The following is a 24,829-nucleotide window of genomic DNA, read 5'->3' as shown; positions in this document are numbered from 1 at the left end:
TTCACCCGAATATGTAACAGACAAATTAGTGAAATGTTTTTACCTGTCTACTAGGTACAGCCGGGGTATATCACTCCCAAAAAGTGGTGAATTTCACCCAAATATGTAACAGACAAATTTGTGAAATGTTACCTGTCTACTAGGTAGAGCAGGAGTATATCACACCCAGACAAATTAGTGAAATGTTACCCTTCTACTAGGTAGAGCAGGAGTATATCACACCCACAAATTGGTGAATTTCACCCAAATATGTTACAGACAAATTAGTGATTTTTTTTAACCTTTCTACTAGGTATAGCAGTAGTATATCACACCCAAAATTAGTGATTTTCACCCGAAAATGCAACAAATTAGTGAAATGACATAAAATAAAATATGTACAAATTAAAAAAAATATACTTGATTTATGAGGTGGAGATCCATATGGAGTAGGAGTTTGAGTAGGCGGTGGACGTAGCGGTGTAGGTGGAAACGGCGGTGGAGGAGGAAGAGGTAGCCAACACTTGTTTCTAGTTAAAAAATAATATTTATTTTTTTAATTAGGGTACACTCCAAAAGAGTGTGAAATATCCCAAATACAACAATGAGCAATTGCGCTGTAGTATAACAATGGCTGGTTAAGGCCAGTATACATGTCTATTCTGCACAAGGTATGGACAATCCTGTGGGATCCATGCCTGGTTCATTTTAATGAATGTGAGCTTGTCCACATTGGCTGTGGACAGGCGGGTGTGCTTGTCTGTGATAACGCCCCCTGCCGTGCTAAACACACGTTCAGACAATACACTGGCTGGAGAGCAGGCCAGCACCTCCAAGGCGTAAAGGGCAAGCTCAGGCCATGTGCCCAATTCTGCCCAAAAGTTTAAGGGGGCAGACCCGTCATTCAGTTTGTGTAGGCGTGTGCACACATAATTCTCCACCATGTTGCTGAAATGCTGCCTCCTGCTAAGACGTTCCATATCAGCTGGTGGTGCTGGTTGTTGTGGCGTGCTGACAAAGCTTTTCCACATTTCAGCCATGCTAAACCTTCCTTCTGAGGTGCTGGTGGTGCCCAAGCTGTGTTGGCGACCTCTTCCTCCTCCTCTGCCTTCGCCTTGTGCTTCCACTGTGCCCCCGCTTTCAGGTAGGAATGCCACCAGCAGCGCGTCTACCAGCGTGTGTTTGTACTCACGCATCTTACGATCACTCTCCAAGGATGGTACGTTGTCCTTGTAACGGGGATCCAGCAGCATGGCCACTCAGTAATCAGCACAAGTTAGAATGTGGGCAACTCTGTGGTCGTTGTGGAGACACTGCAGCAAGTAATCACTCATGTGTGCCAGGCTCCAAAACTGTGCTCTGTCTGGACAATTGTGTACCTGGCGTTTGTGAGTGCAGGAACCCACCCTCGGAGACACTTAGGATGACCGTCCAGAAACCCTATGAAATGGTCCCTCTTCCTGTTTTTTCAAGGAGCCATAGAAGTGGGACAGTAAAGCTGAGAACGACGTCATCAGCACTGGCCATGTTGGTGGAGTACTTGAAACAGCGCACAAAGGAACACAGGTCTCGCTTGGAGGCCCAGTTATTGTTGGTGAAGTGGTGCTGTTCTGCAGAGCGATTCACACGTGTGTGCTACAGCTGAAACTCCAGTCTGGCCAGCATGTGCAAGGTGGAGTTTCACCTTGTGGTCACGTCGCTTATGAGGCGGTGAGCGGGAAAGCCAAAGTTATGCTGCAGCGCTGAAAGGCGAGCAGCAGCAGGGTGAGAACATCGAAAGCGCGCACAGATGTTCTGCACGTTCTGCAACAGCTCTGACATATCGGGGTAATTTTTGAGGAACCTCTGCACCACCAAATTCAGCGCATGTGCCAGGCAAGGCATGCGCGTTTAACCGGCTAGTCCCAGAGCTGCTACGAGATTTCGCCGATTATTGCACACCACCAGGCCGGGCTTAAGACTCACCAACCACTCATCTGTCTGTTGTTCAAGGCCCGTCCACAGCTCCTGCGTGGTGTGGGTTCCTTCTCACAAACAGATACGTTCTAAAACTGACTGCTGTCGTTTACCCCTGGCTGTGCTGAAGTTGGTGGTGAAGGTGTTACGCTGACCAGATGAGGAGCCGGTAGAGGATGAGGAAGTGGAGTAGGAGGAGGAAGCAACAGGAGGCAAACTGAAGCACCCTGCAATCCTCGGTGGTGGAAGGACATGCGCTAAACTGCTATCCGCGTCAGTTTCAGCCGCCACTGCATTTACCCAGTGTGTTGTTATGGAGCTATAACGTCCCTGACCGTGCTTACTGGTCCACGTATCCGTAGTTAGGTGGACCTTGCCACAGATGGTGTTGCGCAGTGCACACCTGATTTTGTCCCCCACTTGGATGTTCAGGGAAGGGATGGCACGCTTGGAAATGTAGTGGCGGCTGGGCACGACATACTGTGGGACAGCCACCGCCATAAGGCTTTTAAAACTTTCTGTCTCCGACAGATGGAATGACAGCATTTCAAAGGACAATAATTCTGAAATGCTAGCATATAGGGTCAGGGATCGCGGGTGGGTAGAGGGGTACTTCATCTTCTGCTCCAATGTTTGGGAGATGGAGAGCTGAACGCTTCCGTGGGACAATGTGGAGATGCTTGGTGACCCAGGTGGTGGTGTTGATGGCAGATCCTCTGTTTGCGGGGTGGCAGGTGGCACTGTCACTCCAGAGGTGGATGAAGAGTCCGAGACTGCAGCAGAAGAGGAAGCAGGAGGAGCTAGAGACCTTTCTTGGTTTTTGAGGTATCTACTCCACAGCAGCTCATGCTTTGCACTTAGATGCTTGGTCATGCAGGTTGTGCTCAGGTTGAGAACGTTTATGCCTCGCTTCAGGCTCTGATTGCACAGCGTGCAAACCACTTCGTGTCTTGTTGTCAGCACATTGTCTGAAGAACTGCCACTCCAGGGAACTCTTTGGAGCTGGCTTTGGTGTGCTCGGTCTCTTGCTGCGGTGGGCAGTAGCAGGCGCACTGATTAGTGGACAGCCGCTCCGCTTTTGCATTCTCCTTCTGCTGTGCTGGTGGCTCTGTGTGACCACTGCCTCTTCCTCCAAACTTCACAGGTCACTCGCATGACCTTGATTCCATGTAGGGTTGAGGACCTCATCGTCCTCCACATCATCTTCCACCCAGTCTTCACCCCTGCCCTACTTGTCGGTCTGCACACTTTTGAAAGCCACAGCAGTTGGCACCTGTATTTCGTCATCATCCGAGATGTGCTGCGGTGGTCCTCCGATGAACTCATCTTGAAACATAAGTGGTTGGGCATCGATGCACTCAATTTCTTCCACTTCTGGGGCAGGGCTAGGTGGATGGCCCTGGGAAACCCTGCTAGCAAGTCATCAACAAGAAGAAGAGACTGCTGCATGACTTGGGGCTCAGACTGCTTGGCTGATTTGCAAGGGAGTAAGGTGAAAGACTGATGGACATCGGCTGCAGGTGCCAACTTTGATCTTTTGGCAGGAGACTGGGTGGGAGACAATGTAAAGGAACCGGATGCACTGTCAGCAACCCAATCTACTATCGCCTGTACTTGTTCTGGCCTCACCGTTCATAGAGCAGCATTAGGCGCGACCAAATACCACTGAAGGTTCTGTCGTCTACTCACACCTGAGGAAGGTGTTTCACTTGTGCGTGTAGCTGGCACAGATTGTCCACTAGCATCACCACGACCGGGCCAACGTCCCTTATTTGATTCTCTCCTCATATTTCTCAAATTTAGGATCCCAAAATGGATGTTTATTTTTATTTTTTTATAAGATAATATAACAACAGCATCTAAAGGGTATATCTCACAATGACAGATGCAGCAAAGGCTGCAAAATTCAGTTTTTTGCCCAAAATATATATTTTTTTATAGCAGAATAGAACAACAGTATCTAAAGGGTGTATCTCACACTGACAGATGCAGACAAGGCCGCAAATGTAGTTTTTTGCCCAATATGGGTGTTTTTTTAATAACAGAATAGAACAGCAGTGTATAATGCATGTATCTCACACTGACAGATGCAACAAAGGCTGCAAAATTATATTTTTTTGCCCAAAATTTGTGTTTTTTTAATAACAGAATAAGAAAACAGTATATAACGCTTGAATTTCATACTGACAAATGAAGAAAGGGCGGAAATATTAAGTACTTTGCCCAAAATGTTATTTTTTTAAACCCAAAATATTATTGCTGTATTTCTGGATTGTATCTCACACTGACAGATGCAGACAAGGCCGCAAATTAGTTTTTTTTGTCCAAAATGGGTGTTTTTTTTTAATAACAGAATAGAACACCAGTATCTAATGTGTGTATTTTACAATGACAAATGCAGCAAGGGCTGTAAAATGTATTATTTTGCCCAAAAAGGGTGTTTTTCTATAACAGGATATGACAGCAGTATATAACGCTTGAATTTCACACTGACAGATGCAGCAAGGGTTGTAAAATTCTGTATTTTGCCCAAAAAGGGTGTTTTTTAAAACCCAGAAAATTATTGCTGTATTTCTAGCTTAAATTGCACACTGACTAATGCGCCACGGGCCCCAAATAGCGGGTATTGCCCAAAATGTTTTTGTTTTAAAACCAAGAAAATTATTGAAGTATTTTCAAGCTTGTTTTTAACAATCACAGATGCAGCAAAGGCTGCAATATTAAGTACTTTGTCCAAAATGGGTGTTGTTTTAATAACAGATTATGACAGCAGTATATAACGCTTGAATTTCACACTGACAGATGCAGACAAGGCCGCAAATTAAGTATTTTGCCCAAAATGGGTGTTTTTTTGTAAAATAACAGAATAGCACAGCAGTATCTAAAGCGTGTATCTCACAATGACAGATACTGCAAGGGCTGTAAAATGTATTATTTTGCCCAAAAAGGGTGTTTTTTTTAATAACAGAATATGACAGCAGTATATGCCTGATTGAGGCAGGGGTGTGATATACCTAAAATATAATTTCTATATAGTGCATTTGTATTGTACTACATTTGTGTGCGGTTCTACTGAGATATCGCAGCTATGCAGAGGGACAAACGTCATTGGAACAACAAATTGCAACTGGTGTGATATAACAGTTCCCCCCCAAAAAAAATCTGAATGAGGCAGGAGTGTGATATACCTATAATACAATTTATATATAGTGCATTTGTATAGTGCAGCATTTGTGTGCGCTTCTGCTGAGATACCGAAGCTATACAGAGGGACAAACGCCATTGGAACAGCAAATTATAACTGGTGTTATATAACAGCTGTCCCCCAAAAAATCTGATTGAGGCAGGGGTGTGAAATACCTATATTATAATTTCTATATAGTGCATTTGTATTGTACTGCATTTGTGTGCGGTTCTGCTGAGATATCGCAGCTATGCAGAGGGACAAAAGTCATTGGAACAACTAATTGCAACTGGTGTGATATAACAGTTGCCCCCCCAAAAAAATCTGAATGATGCAGGAGTGTGATATACCTATAATACAATTTATATATAGTTCATTTGTATAGTGCAGCATTTGTGTGCGCTTCTGCTGAGATACCGCAGCTATACAGAGGGACAAACGCCATTGGAACAGCAAATCATAACTGGTGTGATATAACAGCTGTCCCCCAAAAAATCTGATTGAGGCAGGGGTGTGATATACCTAGATTATAATTTCTATATAGTGCATTTGTATTGTACTGCATTTGTGTGCGGTTCTGCTGAGATATCGCAGCTATGCAGAGGGACAAAAGTCATTGGAACAACTAATTGCAACTGGTGTGATATAACAGTTGCCCCCCAAAAAAAATCTGAATGATGCAGGAGTGTGATATACCTATAATACAATTTATATATAGTGTATTTGTATAGTGCAGCATTTGTGTGCGCTTCTGCTGAGATACCGCAGCTATACAAAGGGACAAACGCCATTAGAACAACAAATAACAACTGGTTTGATATACCAGTTGCCCCCCCAAAAACTGATTAAGAGGTTCTATATGCAGTGCTGCCCATAATTATTCATACTCCTGGCAAAGCAAGTCATTTTTTATTTTTATTTTTTAAAATATTTATTTTCGTTTTCAATAAAACAGAGTAACAAGTCTCAAGTAAAGGGATAACTTGGTACAAGATACTGATGAGAAAAATAAATCACCAAGTAGGTATAGGGTGGTGACATAATTGGACTAAAATCAATTAACTGTTATTAAGAGCAAATGAGAAGGATGTCAAATAATGTTACTTAAGCATAGAGTTAAAACATCACTTTAGACATTTCTATATAGAGACAACAGTTGATAAAGTCAGATGACACCATGGTAGGAGAGAGAGTAGAGGGCACTAGGGATGGAATATGGAGGGACCATACCCAGAGCTTTGTGCTTATACGGAGGATAGGGAATAGGACATCCTTTAATGAAACAGTGGAAGCTCAAAAGTAGGAATATGACCCATTTAAAATCTAGGGTTTATTATATTGGTCTGGAGAACCTGTATTTTGACCACAGGGCCCAGCGTTTGAGAAAAGCTGGGTGTGTGCGGGACTCCCAAGAGGAGAGTTCCTCAAAGCAATAGTCTATTTTAAGCTTCCACTGCTCCGGAGAGGGCAAGGAGGTTTGGAGCCAACAATTAGGGATCAAGAGGCGTGCTGCAAAAAATAGTTGTTTGAAAAGATAGGGAGGAGAAGGGAAGTTTCCCTCTCCAAAATGGGAAAGCAAGGCGCCATAGGGGGACATCCTCACTGAGGTCGAACATTTTTGATTGCTAGCTTGGAAGATCTCTGACCACCATTTGTTTATTATAGGACAGTTCTACCAAATATGGAGGAAAGTTCCTCTTTCCTTCAAGCACCTCCAGCAACTGTCCGAAGAAGCTCCAGAAAAAGAAAGGATCTAACTGGGGTAATGCAAACACAATGTGAAGATGTATGTGGCTGATTAAAAATTTTAGGGAGTATTGAGATGGGTAGATCTATCCCTGTGTCTTTTTCCCAACTACGTATAAAAGCTGGTTTGATGGTAAGAACGTAGCTTGTTATATAGTTGTGAGTTTTTTGGGGGGGGTTAGGATTTATGATTAGGGATTCAAACCATACTAAGGGGCGGAGAAGTTCCCCACTTGTGTTATTACTTGCAGCAAAGGATTTAAGGTGTGGGATTAAGGTAAAGTCACAGGGGTGGGGGTTGAGCAAGTCAAGCAAAACATCCGAGCTGATCAGATTACCTGGTAACTCGAGGAGAGAATTGATAGGGAGGGGGGATGATCTAACCTCTTTAGAAGAAGAGTCGAGCAAAGTTGGAGAGGACGTGCCTAAGATATCACTGACTGTAAGTAATGGGGAGGGAAAGGGGATGGAGCAGTGGGAAGATCCCAACCAACTCCAGGCATCCATGATTGGATAAGCAGAGAGCGGAATATGAGGTAGGATTTGATAACCTAAAACGAGAGTTTGTGTGGTTTATATATGATGCTTTGTGCCAGTGCCACCCAGGGTTTATGTCTAGAATTTTGTAGCCAGTCTACGGTTCTGGCCAGAAGTATTGCTTTCCCATACAGCTCTGGGTCTGGGATTCTAATGCCACCTGTCAGCAGAGAATAAGACAGAAGAGCATATGAGAGTCTCGTCTTTTTCCCTTTCCAGATGAAGGCCCTATATTTTTGTTTAAGAGAGGTATAATATGACTTGGGCACAGGGATTGGCAACACCTGTTGAAGGTATGTGAGACGAGGAAGGATTAGAGAAGTCAGGAGTTTTTTGCGGCCAAACCAGGAGAGCGTGGGGGCAGAGGTTAGAAGTTTATCAATAGCATTGAATATGGACGTCTTAAAAGGAGTATAGTTGAGAGAGAAAAGGTCTGGAATATGAGGGCTAATTTTAACTCCTAAATATGTGATGGTAGGGGAGAACCAGTTAAAAGGGGAATCGGAGGAAGATTGTTTTAATCAGAGGGGGATCCCAGTACAAAGTACCAGAGATTTACTTGCATTAATCTTGAAATTACATAGGATACCATAATCGTGTAGATTTCGTTGTATATAGGGGAGAGAGTCCCTTTGGTTGGTGGTCATTATCATTACATCATCGGCAAAGGCTGCTATCTTGTGTTCTCTGCCACCCAAGTTCAGGCCTTTAATGCCTGAGTCTGCGCGGAGAGTAGCCAAAAGGGGTTAAATAGCTAAAATAAAAAGGAGAGGGGACAGGAGACAAGTTCAACAACACTTGTCTCAGGTAATCCCAGTTGATTCTATCAAATGCCTTCTCAGCATCTGTGCTAAGAAGGAGTGGAGACAAGGTGTGTTTAGCATGGCACAACACATTGATAACTCTAGTTGTGTTATCTCAACCCTCTCTATTGCGAGCAAAGCCCACCTGATCCCCCTGCACCAAGAGAGGAAGGAAATTTTCTAGTCGATTGGCCAGCATTTTGGCTAGAACTTTGAGGTCTATATTCAGAAGAGAAATAGGCCTGTAATTTGAGCATAGCTTAGAATCCTTTCCCTCTTTGGGTATTAGGGCTATGTGGGCCGTCGTCATGTCTCTGGAGAGCGGACCGCCTTGTAGGGATAAGTTACAAACATTAAGGAGGTGAGGTAAAAGTTGTTTCTTGAAGGTTTTATAGTATATATATATATGGAAACGGACAGCACTTCCAAATAGAATACCGTGATTTATTCAGCCACAGTTTTGGCTCGAACACAGAGCCTTTCTCAAGCATAAACCATACAAGGTATAAATAGACAAACATGATTAGGGGGTGGAACAATCAATCAACATAATCGTTACAATATAAATCTATAAAAAAGTAAATGCAATGTGATATAACATGATACAGTGTATAACAATAATTATAAAACACATGATTACATGTAAATTAAAAAAGTTGATAATAATAAAGTGCAAACAATAAATAAAATCCATAAATGACACCAATATAAGTCAGCTGCTGTGTATCATGATAATTAAATTAAAATAAAAGCAGGAGGAGCAAAGGATACCATCAGTAACATACCACATAGAACCATCGTGCATCCACATGCGGTCAATGGACAACTAGCAATGCGCACGCGCCAGGTTGCGTCTCAATAGTATGATGTCATGCCGTGCCTGAGGTGGACGTCTCGCACATCACATTCCCCATTCGGATGCAGCCAGACCGAAAGCTCATGCCAGTCTTCCAACGCGCATGCCCACATCAAGACATATCGGGAAGCGCCATATTGGATATTGGCAAAGTTAACCCAAGTTGTAGTACTATTGTAATAACAGCTAGCAGGAAGCAAAAATAGGAGGTGGACACTCCTGATCAAGGGGGTACACCGTCCTAATAATGGGCATGCAATATGAGCCCGATCGGCACTACTGTGCCAATCGCGCATTCAAGCGCCGCCCCATACACGCCTCCTGACACAGCCAAGGACAGGGTTCTGCTGACAACTATGGGATACATTCTACAGCATATAAAAATATATATCAAGGCTGAACCTGGACTAGCACATGTAAAAAAATAACCATAACATTATTATACTAGACAGGCATGGGATAACGATGTTCATCCATATAGTATGCTAATGTCTTCTGCATATTGCTCCACATCTTTCATCAAAAATTCTGCGTGCGTGCAAAAACTGTAGTATAAAAATTCACTACAGTGAACACTGGCTAAAAATTTAACTTATATGGGGGAGGAATGAAAGGAGGGACTAGAACAGTTCAGAAGGAAAGGTGTAAGGTTAAAAATATACATAAACCTCTTAATTGTATGTATACTAATGCCAGAAGTAGGAATTAGTGATGTGTGAGGAGGACTATGATATATTGGGGATAACTGAGACATGGCTGGATTGTAACTATGATTGGGCAGTTAATGTACAAGGTTACAGTCTGTTTAGAAAGGATTGTCAAAATCGGAGAGGGGGAGGGGTCTGCCTTTATTTAAAGTCCCGTCTAAAGCCCACAGTCCGAGAAGATATAAGTGAGGGATATTAACATGTGGAGTCACTGTGGGTAGAAATACATGGAGGCAAAAATAATAATAAATTACTAATAGGAGTTTATTATAAACCACCTAATATACCAGAGTCCACAGAAAATCTACTACTAAACGAGATAGACAAGGCGGCAAATCATAATAAGGTGGTTATTATTAGAAATGTCGCAAATTTCTACAAATGTTCGCGAACGTGCGAACCGGGCGAACCGCCATTCACTTCTATAGGCAGGCGAATTTTAAAACCCACAGGGACTCTTTCTGGCCACAATAGTGATGGAAAAGTTGTTTCAAGGGGACTAACACCTGGACTGTGGCATGCCGGAGGGGGATCCATGGAAAAACTCCCATGGAAAATTGCATAGTTGACGCAGCGTTGGATTTTAATCCATAAAGGGCATAAATCACCTAACAATCCAATTTTTTTTAACAACGTGGTTTAAAGCATCCAGTGTGTGTATACGATCAGGTATGATGTTGTATCAATCAGGTAGTGTAAGGGTTACGCCCGCTTCACAGACATTGACAGGCCAAACTCCCTTTTTAATGCACCGCAAATAACCGCAAACAGTCTATTTGCCCAACCTCAAACTTCCCATTTGCACAAGGATGGATACCAAGCTAGCCATGTCCCATTGATGTCATTGAAGGTGTCTTCCTCCACCCAGCCACGTACAACACCAAGGGTCCCGGAAAGGTGAATTGAATTGATTTTTCGAATGGGGAGATGGTTAAAAAAACGCTGGCTCCCTCCCCTTTGTTTGAATCCACGGTCACTGCGTCTGTGCTGTGCAATTTACTGTCCCACCCGATATGAGTTCTATTTTATATAGTTCTCTCATCTCATCAGTTTAATCCCTGTTACGTCCCTAATCTGGGGTCCATTTATTAAATGGATTTTTCGAACGGGGAGATGGTTAAAAAAACGCTGGCTCCCTCCCCTTTGTTTGAATCCACGCCACGGTCACTGTGTCTGTGCCGTGCAATTTACTGTCCCACCCGATATGAGTGGTATTTCCTGTAGTTCTCTCTTCGCAACAGTTTAATCCCTGTTACGTCTCCAATCTGGGGTCCATTTATTAAATTGATTTTTTGAATGGGGAGATGGTTAAAAAAACGTTGGCTCCCTCCCCTTTGTTTGAATCCACGCCACGGTCACTGCGTCTGCGCCGTGCAATTTACTGTCACACCCGATATGAGTGCTATTTTCTGTAGTACGATTCTCATCAGTTTAATCCCCGTTACATCCTATATAAGGGTGGGATTGCCTTTTGTGAAAAAAATTTAGGACGGGTACCTTCGACTGCCTTCACAGTGACAAACCAAACTCTGATACACCAAACTGAATTGATTTTAGGAACCGGGAAATGGAAAAAGCAACTTGGTCGGTCCTCTTACTCCCAAGTTGGGGCACTGCGCGGGCACAGAGCAATGTGCTGTGACACCCTATATGAGTGGTGTCTTAACTAGTACTATTCCTATCAGTTTAATCCCTGTTACGTCCCCTATCTGGGGACGTGTGTCGAATTGATTAACCATTGTCGAATTAACGAACCATTGCGACATCCTGGAATAATTTAGTTCTGAGCTTTGTACTTGATTTGTACTGGAATTGTTGGGGATTTTTTAAATTGTCTGCATTATTTCTAATAAACTATTAAGAGACTTTATTATGATTTTTTTATTTTATGTATTAAAAACCCACCCATACAACTTTAAAAAAAAATAATTAAGTTTTTCTATGAAAAAACATCCAGCCGTCCCGATCGCTTTTGGTCTGATCATAATGAAGCAACGGCCTTATCATCTGGGGTGTACACACTCATAAAGGTGATGATTGCTTCATTGTGATACGCAAGCCCTTTCACCACCTTCAACAAGGTAACGATCACGAAAGGGGAATTGACACTTGTATGTGCCTTTTTTTTTTGTTTTGTTTTTGCAGCCACAGTGCAGCACCAGAGGCCAGAAAAATTAGGCATGTACACATGCCTGAAAAACAATGTTATTGTTGCAGCCGCTGTTGTAGCGGTGGCAGGAAAAAATTATGTTTTCAAGGCAGAAATGTGACTAAAACATTGTGGCTTGAACCCTAGTTGTTGGCGGAGAATTCACGAAAGTCATCCGGTATGCAGGCATTAAATACTGCAGCGTGGGGACCATTTTGAGGCCAAGGCATGTCATCAGGCCTTTTGTTAGTTAAACGTATCCCCTACTGTCAGTCCCTTCAGAATCCATGCCTCATTCATCTTAATGAAGGTGAGGTAATCAACACTTTTTTGACCGAGGCAAATTCTTTTGTCAGTGACAATGCCTCCTGCTGCACTGAAGGTCCTTTCTTTTTTCTTTTTTTTTTTTTTTTCAGGATGATGAAACTAAATTTTTATTAACTCTATGTCAAATTAAGAGTTGGCATTTGGTCCCTTCTTCTTGCCAAAGGTGGGAACCACATTGACAAAACGCCTGTTGTACTGCATGCGCCTTTTTGCCCTGCCAGTCTTCTTTTTCTTCTTCTCTTGCTTGGCCACCTTTGGAGTCTGGCCTCGTACTTTTCCGGCACGAGCTAGAGAACCATGGACTTTACCTCCCAAAAGACGAGCGGCTACATCCAATGTGCTGAGTTCACACACTCCACTTTGGACTAAGGTGGCTTCATCGGAGAGAGGGGTACCGGCAAGTAGAATAACCTGGTCTTCAGAGGAAATTCCCTCAAGGGAGGAGATGTGAGCCTTGATCTGGGCAACAGTCTCCTGGCCAGAGACCTCAAGGGTGTGCAGACTCTGCGCTCTCACAAAAAGCTGCATGGTTTCAGCGGCCGCTCGGCGTCTCGCAAAATGGAGGAAAGGAAAGAGCACTGAAGGTCCTTTCTGACAGGACACTTGAAGCGGGGCAGGCCAGATGTTCTATCGCAAACTTGGATAGCTCAGGCCACAGGTCAAGCCTGCACACCCAGTAGTCAAGGGGTTCATCGCTCCTCAGAGTGTCGATATCTGCAGTTAAGGCGATTTAGTCTGCCACCTGTCGGTTGAGTCGTTCTCTAAGGCTGGATCCCGAAGGGCTGTGGCGATGTGTAGGACTGAAAAAGCTCTGCATGGCCTCCATCAACAACACATCTGTAAAGCATCCTGTCCTTGCCGCCATGGTCATGGTTGGAGGAGGATTACTTTCACCTCTTCCCCAGTTAGATTCCCGTTGTGCTGTGACATCCCCCTTATAAGCTGTGTAAAGCATATTTTTTAGTTTGGTTTTGAACTGCTGCATCCTTTCTGACTTCCGGTAATTTGGTAACATTTCTGCCACTTTCTGCTTATACCGGGGGTCTAGTAGCGTGGCCACCCGGTACAGGTCGTTCTCCTTCAACCTTTTTATACGCGGGTCCCTCAACAGACATGACAGCATGAAAGACCCCATTTGCACAAGGTTGGATGCCGAGCTACTCATTTCCCGTTCCTCCTCCTCACTGATGTCATTGACGGTCTGTTCTTCCCCCCAGCCACGTACCAAACCACGGGTCCCAGATAGGTGACAACAACGAGCACCCTAATATGCCTGCTGTGGTTGGTCTTCCTGCTCCTCAAAGCCACATTCCTCCTCTGACTCCTCTTCCTCATACTCCTCTTGCAGCGTTGCCGCAGGTCTGGCAAGCGATGATGACAAGGCTGTTTCTGGTGGTGATGGTGACCACAACTCTTCCTCTTCACGCTCATCTACAGCCTGATACAGCACTCTTCGCAGGGCACACTCCAGGAAGAAAACAAATGGGATGAGGTCGCTGATCGTGACTTCGGTGCGACTGACTAGGTTTGTCACCACCTCAAAAGGACGCATGAGCCTACAGGCATTGCGCATGAGTGTCCAGTAACGTGGCAAAAAAATTCCCAGCTCCGCAGAGGCTGTCCTAGCACTCCGGTCATACAAATACTTGTTGACAGCTTTTTCTTGTTGGAGCAGGCGGTCAAACATTAGGAGTGTTGAATTCCAACGTGTCGGGCTGTCGCAAATCAAGCGCCTCACTGGCATGTTGTTTTGGCGCTGAATGTCTGAAAAGTGTGCCATGGCCGTGTAGGAACGCCTGAAATGGCCACACACCCTCCTGGCCTGCTTGAGGACGTCCTGTAAGCCTGAGTACTTAGACACAAAGCGTTGTACGATGAGATTCAACACATGTGCCATGCACGGCACATGTGACAACTTGCCCAAATTCAATGCCGCCAACAAATTGCTTCCATTGTCACACACCACTTTGCCAATCTCCAGTTGGTGCGGGGTCAGCCACTGATCGACCTGTGCGTTCAGGGCGGACAGGAGTGCTGGTCCAGTGTGGCTCTCTGCTTTCAGGCAAGTCAACCCCAAGACAGCGTGACACTGTCGTATCCGGGATGTGGAATAGCCCCTGGGGAGCTGGGGGGATTCAGTTGATGTGCAGTCAGATGCCGCAGTAGAAGAGGACTCAGCCGAGGAGGTTATGGAAGAGGATGGAGTAGGAGGAGTAGAGGAGGTGGCAGTAGGCCTGCCTGCAAGTCGTGGCGGTGTCACCAACTCCGCTGCAGAGCCACGCATTCCATGCTTGGCAGCCGTCAGCCGGTTGACCCAATGCGCAGTGTAGGTGATATACCTGCCCTGACCGTGCTTTGCAGACCAGGTATCAGTGGTCAGATGGACCCTTGCCCCAACACTGTATGCCAGAGATGCCATGACTTCCTTTTCAATCAATGAGTAGAGGTTTGGGATTGCCTTATTAGAAAAAAAAAAAAAAAAACAGGTACCTTCCACTGTGGTGTCCCAATAGCTACAAATTTTTTGAAGGCCTCAGACTCCACCAGCTGGTATGGTAAAAGCTGGCGGGCTAAGAGTTAAATCAAGCCAGCTGTCAGACGCCGGGCAAGAGGGTGACTCTGTGACATTGGCTTCTTACGCTCAAACATTTACTTTACAGACACCTGACTGTGGGCAGGTGAGATGGAACTGCTCAAGGTGAGAGGCGGAGTGGCGGGTGGTTGAGAGGGGGCAAGGAGGACAGCAGTGGTTGACGTGGCTGAAGATGCTTGACCAGGAGGAGGATGGTGGCTTTGAGCTTGTGTGCTGCTTCTACTCGTCATCATGTGTTGATCCCATAGGCGTTTGTGATGTGCGATCATGTGCCTTTGCAAAGCAGTTGTACCTAGGTGGGTGTTGGATTTACCACGACTCCGTTTCTTTTGGCACAGGTTGCAAATGGCATCGCTGTTGTCAGAGGCGGACACACAAAAAATGCCACACTGCTGAGCTTTGTAATGACAGCATTCTGGTGGTGACAACAGCAGGTGTTGATTGGTGTGCTGTCTGGCTGACCCCGGGTGCCGATACATGCTGTCTGACTGTGCCACTAGCTTCTTGCTTCCAACTAGCTTCTTGCTTCCAACTTGTCTCCTCCTTCTCTCTGTCTCCCCTTCTGAACTTTCCCCCTCTTCTTCTCCTCTTCGAGCAGGCACCCACGTGGCATCCACGGACACATCGTCATCATCAACCACTTCACTTGTATCTGACACCTCAGCAAAGGAAGCAGCAGCGGGTAAAACATCATCATCATCCTGTACGTCCATGTGTGTAATGCTGCCTGACTGAGACATATCCCTGTTATCTACATCCTTTGGCAATAATGGTTGTGCATCACTAATTTCATCCAACTGATGTGTAAATAACTCCTCTGAGGGATCAAGTGAAGCGGCTGTGGTGGCTGTGTTGGTAGTGGTGGTGGTGGCGGCGGGCGGGAGAGTGGTGACCAAAGCTGAGCTGGAGGAGGATGGTGCGTCAAGGTTCTTAGTGGAAGCTGTAGAAGATTGGGTGTCCTGTGTAAACCAGTCAACTATTTTCTCAGAATTTTTTGGGTTCAGGGTACGTGGCCTCTGGAGTATGGAGCTAAACCAAAACTATCATTGAAACCAAAAATTGAAAAACACGAATATGGAGAACAGCAACATTAATAAAAAAGAGGACAATGTGACAACATCTTCAAAAAACGAATACGTCGGGTGGGATATAAACATAAAAATGCCGCAAACCAGATCCACACGACATCAGCAAATATAGTGGACTGTGCACAATTAGATGTGTTAAATTTGTCTGCTACAGTCCTCACTGTTGAACAAATTGAGGTTCTCAAATTGGGTTTGAATTTCGTACCGTCTGTTAAAATAAGTTTGTTAGACAGCTGACAGTTGCAAGACATTTTAGTGATATTGACACGAATGAACCTGCAAAGGCGATCAAATAATTGTCTGATAATAATCGTATAGTCATAAAAATGGCTGACAAGGGAGGCTCTGTAGTCGTCCTGGATAGCGACTTTTATATTGTGATCAAATGAATAAACTTCTGTCAGATCCCACAGTGTATCATAGGCTGGACACAGATCCCTTGCTTAAATACAAGGTGGAATTTCTTGAAATTTTGTGCACAGGTTTAGAGCATGGCCACATAAAGCAAAAACAATTCACGTATATAAATGTGGAGAATATAGTTACACCTATAATGCATGCCCTTCCTAAGGTTCATAAGGGTCAGTTCCCTCCCCCCTTACGTCCTATAGTCAGTGGAATCTGATCTTTAACAGAGAGGCTGGGTGACTGGCTAGATTGTAGCCTACAGCCCCTTGTTAAAAGAATCCCTGGCTATATTAAAGACACTTCAACGGTTTTAAAGTCCTTTTACGATATGACTTGGGCTCAGAACTATAGGTGGTTAACTATCGATGTGGTGTCACTATACCCATCGATACCACACCATGTGGCGATGTTGGCACTCGAATTTCATCTGCATAAATATAGTGTTTTTTCCGATGATTTTATCGATTATACTCTGGCCGTTACCCAGTTCCTTATGTCTTACAACTATTTTTTGTTTAATTCTACATATTATGTCCAAATCTCAGGGGTTTCGATGGGGGCTAAATATTCACCGTCCCTGGCCAATCTAACCATGTCCTTTTGGGAGGAAGCATATGTATACAACATCAAAAATCCATTTGCAGAGCATGTGGTGTGGTATGGCAGGTACATCGACGATATGCTCCTAATATGGAGTGGCGATGTGTCTGCCATATAACACTTCATGCACTACCTCGGAAATAATCAGTATAACTTAAAATTTACATATACAGTACATTCCGAAAATATAAATTTTCTCGATCTAACACTTTCGGGAATACCCGATCAAACTATACAAACAAAAACCTTTCGCAAGGAAATTACAGGAAACACATCGTTGCGTGCAGATAGCCACCATCCTGCTCACACGATAAAATCGATCCCTGTGGGAGAATTCACACGTGCATTTAGAAACTGCAGCACTGCTGCAGCTTTCGAAAAAGAAGTTCAGATCATTGAAAGCAGGCTGATTCAGAGAGCATACCCCAAATGGATGATAGCAAGAGGTTTGGCCATAACGAAGAAAAAGAGTAGAGAGGATCTACTTTTCTCAATAACTATCCCTCAATTCGGACAAGATAGAAACGATAAAATGAAAATAAAAATAAAATCGAATGCAAATGAAAAGATAAGCCGTTATAAACAAAGGGCCAAAAATTAGAAAAATGATACCTTTAAGAATATACCTACACTTGTTTTGACATACAGTAAACAGTTTAAAATAATTCAACAAACAATTCAGAAATATCTGCCTATTCTTTAAGATGATGAGCAATTGCACTGTATGCTAAAACAAGGTTGTAAAATTGTGTCAAGAAGACCCAAAACTCTGGGTAATGATCTATCCCCTTCCCTATATACTCAAAGGGTTAAACAAAGGAGTGATCCTTGGTTTATATACAAAGGCTTTACAAAATGCGGAGGCTCTTGCTGCCGCACATGTTCATTTGCATTTAATACAAAAACTTTTCATGATGCTAATAACTCGCATAGATATCCAATTAAATCTTATATTAATTGTAATTCAACAGGGGTAATATATATCATTAAATGCATAACCTGTGACATGATGTATGTGGGCTGCACCACCAGAAAATTCAAAGTTCGAATTTTGGAGCATCTCAACTACATAAAAAATCTGCATAGTGTGAATACATCGAACGCGGCCAAACACTTCATTAACAAACATGAACAACAAGTACGAAATTTTAAAGCCTATGCAATCGAACAAGTGAGACTACCAAAAAGAGGAGGAGATCTTAAACGTATAGTGAGACTTAGAGAGGCCTTTTGGATCTTTAAATTGAATACCAGACATCCAAATGGTCTCACTATGAAAAATGAATTCATGCATTTTTTCTAAGTCTAAATAATCGAAGAAAATCCGATTTTTCTAAGATCAAATAATCAAAGAAAATCCAATTTTTCTATTTTCAATTTTTATAGCTATTTTCGTATCCTCTTATTTCCAGTCGAATTTACAACTTTCGACTCTGTTCCATTCTGTCATAAAAGAAATAGAGAAAAAAGGTCTAATGTCGAAATTTATATTATTCAACACATATGAATTCATAGTTACTAAATTCTTTAATCCATACTTAGTGTTACAAATAAAAAAAAATTGACATATGATCGCAAATTTTTAACTATGTTCACTGTTTTACTTGTGCTTATTTGTGGTTATTTTCACTTTAGATTCATGATCATGTAAAAGCCAGTGAGGTTATAGAGATGCGTAATTTTATATTGTAAAACACATGAACTGGGCTTCCTTTGGAAAAGAGAGGGTTAATGTGTTTCCCTCCTCCTACATTCCCCGCCCTCCAGGTGGAAGGAGATTTAATGCTTTTCCAAATGGTATAAAACCACCAATGCAGCCACAGTTCATTGTTAAGAATAAGAACTTTTGTTCGAAACGCGTCAAGTTTGCTACACTTGTGGGTGGATGTCCTGTACAATTTGTCTACTGCCTGAATAAAAGACAAAGTTTTAGCTACCAAAATCGTAAGTGCTGGAATTCCTTGCTTTTAAGTATTTACGTGGCCTCTGAACACTGGGCATTATTCCAGGGCCAGTGGAAATCACAGCACCACGAACATGACGGCTCCTGCGCAGTGGCCTGTCTCTGCCTGTCATTTTTTATTAGATAAGTGTTACTATGCGTGCAAGGTACTATGCCACCCTATATAAGTGGTGGGCAGTGAGCACAGTACAGTCTGTGTGGGCCTGACACACACGGGCTTGCAAATGTGATTATTTCCCAGAAAAATTTTCAATCAAATTTTTTTTATCTGCAAAGTATTTGAGTGAATGACACCCTGTAACGGTATGAGTGCAGGCCTATCCACTAGCCAGTGGGCACAATACAGAATGTGTGGGCCTGATGCACACAGGCTTGCAAATGTGATTAGATCACAGAAAAAAATGTAATTGAATTTTTTTTTCTGCAAGGTATTTGGGTGAATGACACCCTGTAACGGTATGAGTACAGGCCTAGCCACTAGTCAGTGGGCACAATACAGTATGTTTTGGCCTGACACACACGGGCTTGCAAATGTGATTATGTCACAGAAAAATATTAAATAGAATTATTTTTATCTGCAAGGTATTTTCTGTCACACCCTGTATGAATGGTGTGCACTGTGCACACAGTGCTGTCTATGACTGAGCCTGCAGCCTCTCACACACGGGCAGCCAGGCAACTGCAATATATATATTTAAAAAAAATAAAGCACACTGATGTACCAGCCCTGAAAAGGGCTTTTTAGGGTGCTGTCAGGATGCTGTCCTTACAGCAGATTAGTCTGTGGACACAGAACAATGCCCTAGCTAACGCTTTCCCTATTGAATCAGCAGCAGCAGTACTCTCCCTCCTCTCACTGTGAATGCAGTTTCCAAATGAATCTAAAATGGATGCTGTCCAGGAGGTGGGAGGGTCTGGGAGGGAGGGTCTGCTGCTGATTGGCTGGAATATGTCTGCTGACTGTGAGGTACAGGGTAAAAATTTACTCAATGATGATGTATAGGGAGCGGACCGAACATCGCATATGTTCGCCCGCAGCGGCGAACGCGAACAAGCTATGTTCGCCGGGAACTATTTGCTGGCGAATAGTTCGGGACATCACTAGTTATTATGGGGGACTTCAACTACCCAGATATAGACTGGAAAACTGAAAGCTGTACATCTCCTGGACAAAGTCCTCAAAAATGAAAATATTGCCACAAAACGGGATATTATTAAAAACATCCTAAAATCTAATTGTGAGAGGTAGATACCTTATAGGAATAAAGGGTTAAGAAACAAGAAAAAAACAATGTGGATAAATAGAACTGTAAAGAAAGCAATAAATGACATAAAGAAAGCATTTAAATCAATAAAACAGGAGGGTAACGAGGAAGCACTGAAAAACTATAAGGAAAAAAATAAAATATGTAAAAAACAAACAAAAGCCGCCAAACTAGAGACTGAGAGATTAATTGCCAAAGAGAGCAAAACTAACCCTAAAATGGTCTTCAGTTATATAAATGGTAAAAAGTATAAATCTGAAGGTGTCGGCCCTCTACAGAGCAATGAGGGGGAAGTTGCAGAGAGCGACGAAGAGAAAGCAAAGCTATTAAATATGTAAAAGTAAATTCCCCATTAAAAATGCCCTGTCTGACCCAAGAAGAAGTACAACAGCAACTTAAAAAGATTAAAATAGACAAATCGCCAGGACCAGATGGCATACACCCCCGTATCCTAAGCTAATTAAGTAATGTCATAGCCAGACCCTTATTTCTGATATTTACAGACTCTATACTGACAGGGAGTGTTCCACAGGATTGGAGCATAACAAATGTGGTGCCAATATTCAAAAAGGGTGCAAAAACAGACCCAAGAAACTATATGCCGGTAAGTTTAACATCTGTTGTGGGTAAACTGTTTGAAGGTTCTCTAATAGATGCTATCTTGGAGGATCTCAATGAAAACAAGCAAATAACATCATATCAGCATGGCTTCATGAGGGATCGGTCATGTAAAACTAATTTAATCCATTTCTATGAGGTGGTAAGTTCTAGACTTGACAGTGGTGAATCAATAGATGTCGTATATCTGGACTTCTCCAAAGCATTTTACACTGTACCACATAAAAGGTTAGTATATAAAATGAGAATGTTCGGACTGGGAGAAAATGTCTGTATGTGGGTAAGTAACTGGCTCAGTAATAGAAAACAGAGGGTGGTTATTAATGGTACAAACTCAGATTGGGTCATCGTCACTAGCTGTGTACCTCAGGGGTCAGTATTGGGCCCTATTCTCTTCAATATATTTATTAATGATCTTGTAGAAGGCTTGCACAGTAAAATATACATTTTTTCAGATGAAAAAAAAATATATATAAAAAAAATCAGTGCAGCTATTCCAGATGTTCTTCTTTTTTAGTTTTTTTGTTCTTCTTTCAGCAGGAAAGGGTTAAATTGCAGTGGTGGTGCACCACAAGACACAGAACCTCTCTGCACGCAGTCACCATCTAGAAGAATGGCTGTATGTAAGGAAGTTCTGCCTCTTCCTGTGCAGCTATAGCGCTGCCATTGGCTGGAGCATTGTTCTAGCCAATAGCAGCGCTGGCAGGGGACCCAAAACACTGGTGCCCCATGCCTGACCTAGGAAAGAACAGGTGCTGACTTGTTCATCAGCAGTCAACTCCACATGACACCCACCCCCTCCTTGCAGCTCTGTATCGTGGCCGGAGCTGCAATAAGCATGTCTGCAGAATCCAGCCAATAGCAGCAATTGGGGCTAAAGGGGAGGAGAACTACCTCCCTGTGCCCCTCGGAAACATGGCTGCCATCGTACCCCGGTCACCGAGTGATTTCGCTCAGGGACCAGGTGTACACAGCGCTGTAGCTCTATGGCGCTGGGATTTCAGACCACGCTTCCAGCGCTGTACATGTACGGTGCTGGTATCCTAAGGATTAAAAAGACTTTTGGGTCTCTAACAAGTTTTAGAAATGTAGTGCAGGTTGCACTAAAAATATATATTGCTGCCACACACAATAGTCCTTAAAAGGACTTTTGGGTCTATAACAAGTATAAAAACTAAAATATTGCTATTTCAATCCCTACACTATCTCTCCTTTCTGCTCTCCAGCTCTCCCTGACTAATACTGAGCTGAACACGTGTTATCGGGTGAGATAGCAAAAACATTAGGCCTGGCCAAAACAACTGTTTGGAACACTCTTAAAAAGAAGGAACGCTCCGGTGAGTTCAGCAACACCAAAAGACACGGAAGACCACGGAAAACAACTGTGGTGGATGACCGAAGAATTCTTTCCCTGGTGAAGAAAACACCCTTCACAACAGTTGGCCAGATCAAGAACACTCTCCAGGAGGTAGGTGTGTATGTGTGTCAAAGTCAACAATCAAGAGAAGACTTCACCAGAGTGAATACAGAGGGTTCACCACAAGATGTAAACCATTGGTGAGCCTCAAAAACAGGAAGGCCATATTAGAGTTTGCCAAACGACATCTAAAAAAGCCTTCACAGTTCTGAAACAACATCCTATGGACAGATGAAACCAAGATCAACTTATACCAGAGTGATGGGAAGAGAAGAGTATGGAGAAGGAAGGGAACTGCTCCTGATCCTAAGCATACCACCTCATCAGTGAAGCAAAGTGGTGGTAATGTCATGGCGTGGGCATGTATGGCTGCCAATGCAACTGGTTCTCTTGTATTTATTGATGATGTGACTGCTGACAAAAGCAGCAGGATGAATTCTGAAGTGTGGCAATATTTGGGCAATATTATCTGCTCATATTCAGCCAAATGCTTCAGAACTCATTGGACGGCGCTTCACAGTGCAAATGAACAATGACCCAAAGCATACTGCATAAACAACCAAAGAGTTTTTTAAGGGAAAGAAGTGGAATGTTATGCAATGACCAAGTCAATCACCTGACCTAAATCCGATTGAGCATGCATTTCACTTGCTGAAGACAAAACTGAAGGGGAAATGCCCCAAGAACAAGCAGGAACTTAGGACAGTTGCAGTAGAGGCCTGGCAGAGCATCACCAGGGATGAAACCCAGCGTCTGGTGATGTCTATGCGTTACAGACCTCAGGCTGTAATTGACTGCAAAGGATTTGCAACCAAGTATTAAAAAGTGAAAGTTTGATTTATGATTATTATTATGTCCCATTACTGTTGGTCCCTTAATAAGTGGAAGGTACATATGCAAACTGTTGTAATTCCTACACCGTTCACCTGATTTGGATGTAAATACGCTCAAATTAAAGATGACAGTCTGCAGTTAAAGCACATTTTGTTTGTTTCATTTCAAATCCATTGTGGTGGTGTATAGAGCCAAAAATGTTAGAATTGTGTGGATTTCCCAATATTTATGGAACTGACTGTAAATCCATGGATAGCTCTGATCTGGGTGAACAACGTATCCAAAAATCACCCAGATCCGAGCAGAAGTTCCCGAATTCCATGGAAGTCACATTTGGCCGACCGCAAGTATGGCTTTCCTGCCCAAAACAGTTCCACAGATTTAGGCTGTGCGGCCGGTCTACCTTCTCCTTCAAAGTTAGTATATGGGCCATAATCCTGAGGCAAGAGGCTGGCAAGCAGGACCCTCAAAAACCCAGTGCCGAGGTTATTTTTGCCACAAGTAGCGCCCTGGCAGCTGCCGCTTGATCTCACGCGAACAAACGAGATCGGACGTGGTGACATCATCACACTCACAGGCGTCCGTCAAGTGACCTCCTTCCCTTATGCGATCTGTCCATTCGTGCATGCGCGGGCGCATCGTCTGAGGCAGGTAGGAGTGTCCTGGCCAAGCCTCTTTCTGAGGCCGGCTTTCTCTTTAAAAGGTGGCGATTTCTAGCGCTACCTCAGGCTACATCAGCCCATGCGCCAAGAGTGTATTAGTAGGAGAGGGGTTCAGTATCAGTTTGCCCTGTTTAGTCTACAGTTAGTCTGGCCACACATCTCCATATCTGGACTGTGGTCAAACTTTGCCTCTGTGCAGTGTGTGCATTCGATATTATTGTCAGCGTACTATGCACAGTTTCAGCCCAAGCTCCCGTGTTTCCCCTGATGAGCTATTCACTCATCTTTGTCAGCGAAACATGCGTGTAGGGATCAGGCAGGCGAGGACTTTCTAGGGCGCACAAATTCCAGGGTTAGGTTCCTGCTTGTGGCTGGTCACGGGGATCTGTGGTCAGGCCATTTAGGTCATTGTAGGGCCCTAGGGTATCACTAGGGACAGCTAACCTAGCATCCCTAACCCTGCATTATACGACTGCCTTCAGCAACGGTGTGTACATCCATTAGCACCGGATAGGCAATCGTTATACCAAGGAGCACCCCATCAGAGCGGTAGGACTACCTGGTTATTTTTTAGGTGCCGCCGAGCACCTCTTAATTCGTTAATGTGTTTTGGTTGTTTGTACCTAATTACCGGCGTAGTGAACCACCGCATTGCTATTTTTTTGTATATTTGTACTATTCGCATCCAATTATTGTGGGACCTATTTTCTATATATATTATATTAAATGTTAAGTTTTAATTTTTGATCACTTACTCTATACTGTTGTTTGATTCAGGTGGTCTTTTACAATCATCTATACTGGCACATTTTTTATTTTTGCCACAAGCCCTCATATGTGAACAAAAAGGAAAAAAAAAAACACTGCTCTTGTAAAGAGGAAAGGTATGAATGAAAACACAACAGTTTTACTTTGTTTTGGTCTAGATTACAAGGATCAAACATTTTGAAATCCATTTTCTGTCCAATTTATATATTTTTTTAAACCTTTGATTTGTGGCCGAATTGAATTGTTATAAATCAAGGTTGCTCCAATTAGCCTGAAAATTGGTATATGACACTCTGAGGTCTCATAGAACTCTTCTTTTTATATCCCTTCATTATGATTTTTGCATTCCCCCCCCCACCACCACTCTCT

At 43.3% G+C, this 24,829-nt stretch overlaps 2 protein-coding genes across 2 annotated transcripts in view; both read right to left on the bottom strand.

Moving 5' to 3' along the window:
- Positions 1–24,829, bottom strand: part of GALNT9 (polypeptide N-acetylgalactosaminyltransferase 9) — a 589,226-nt gene that overhangs the window by 538,548 nt on the left and 25,849 nt on the right. The window lies entirely within an intron of this gene.
- On the bottom strand, positions 12,351–12,820 carry LOC122934523 (ubiquitin-like protein FUBI). The gene has a single exon (XM_044290062.1). The coding sequence runs from the start codon at positions 12,770–12,772 to the stop codon at positions 12,371–12,373; it is 402 nt and encodes a 133-aa protein (XP_044145997.1). The 5' UTR covers positions 12,773–12,820; the 3' UTR covers positions 12,351–12,370.

Source organism: Bufo gargarizans, chromosome 1, assembly GCF_014858855.1.
Source record: "Bufo gargarizans isolate SCDJY-AF-19 chromosome 1, ASM1485885v1, whole genome shotgun sequence".
NCBI classification, from domain to species: Eukaryota; Metazoa; Chordata; class Amphibia; order Anura; family Bufonidae; genus Bufo; species Bufo gargarizans.
The sequence above is the reverse complement of the archived record's forward strand: the minus strand, read 5'-3'. Positions and strand labels throughout refer to the sequence as shown.

Coding starts and splice junctions, on each gene's coding strand:
- LOC122934523 (XM_044290062.1), bottom strand. CDS start 12,772: ATGCAGCTTTTTGTGAGAGCGCAGAGTCTGCACACCCTTGAGGTCTCT.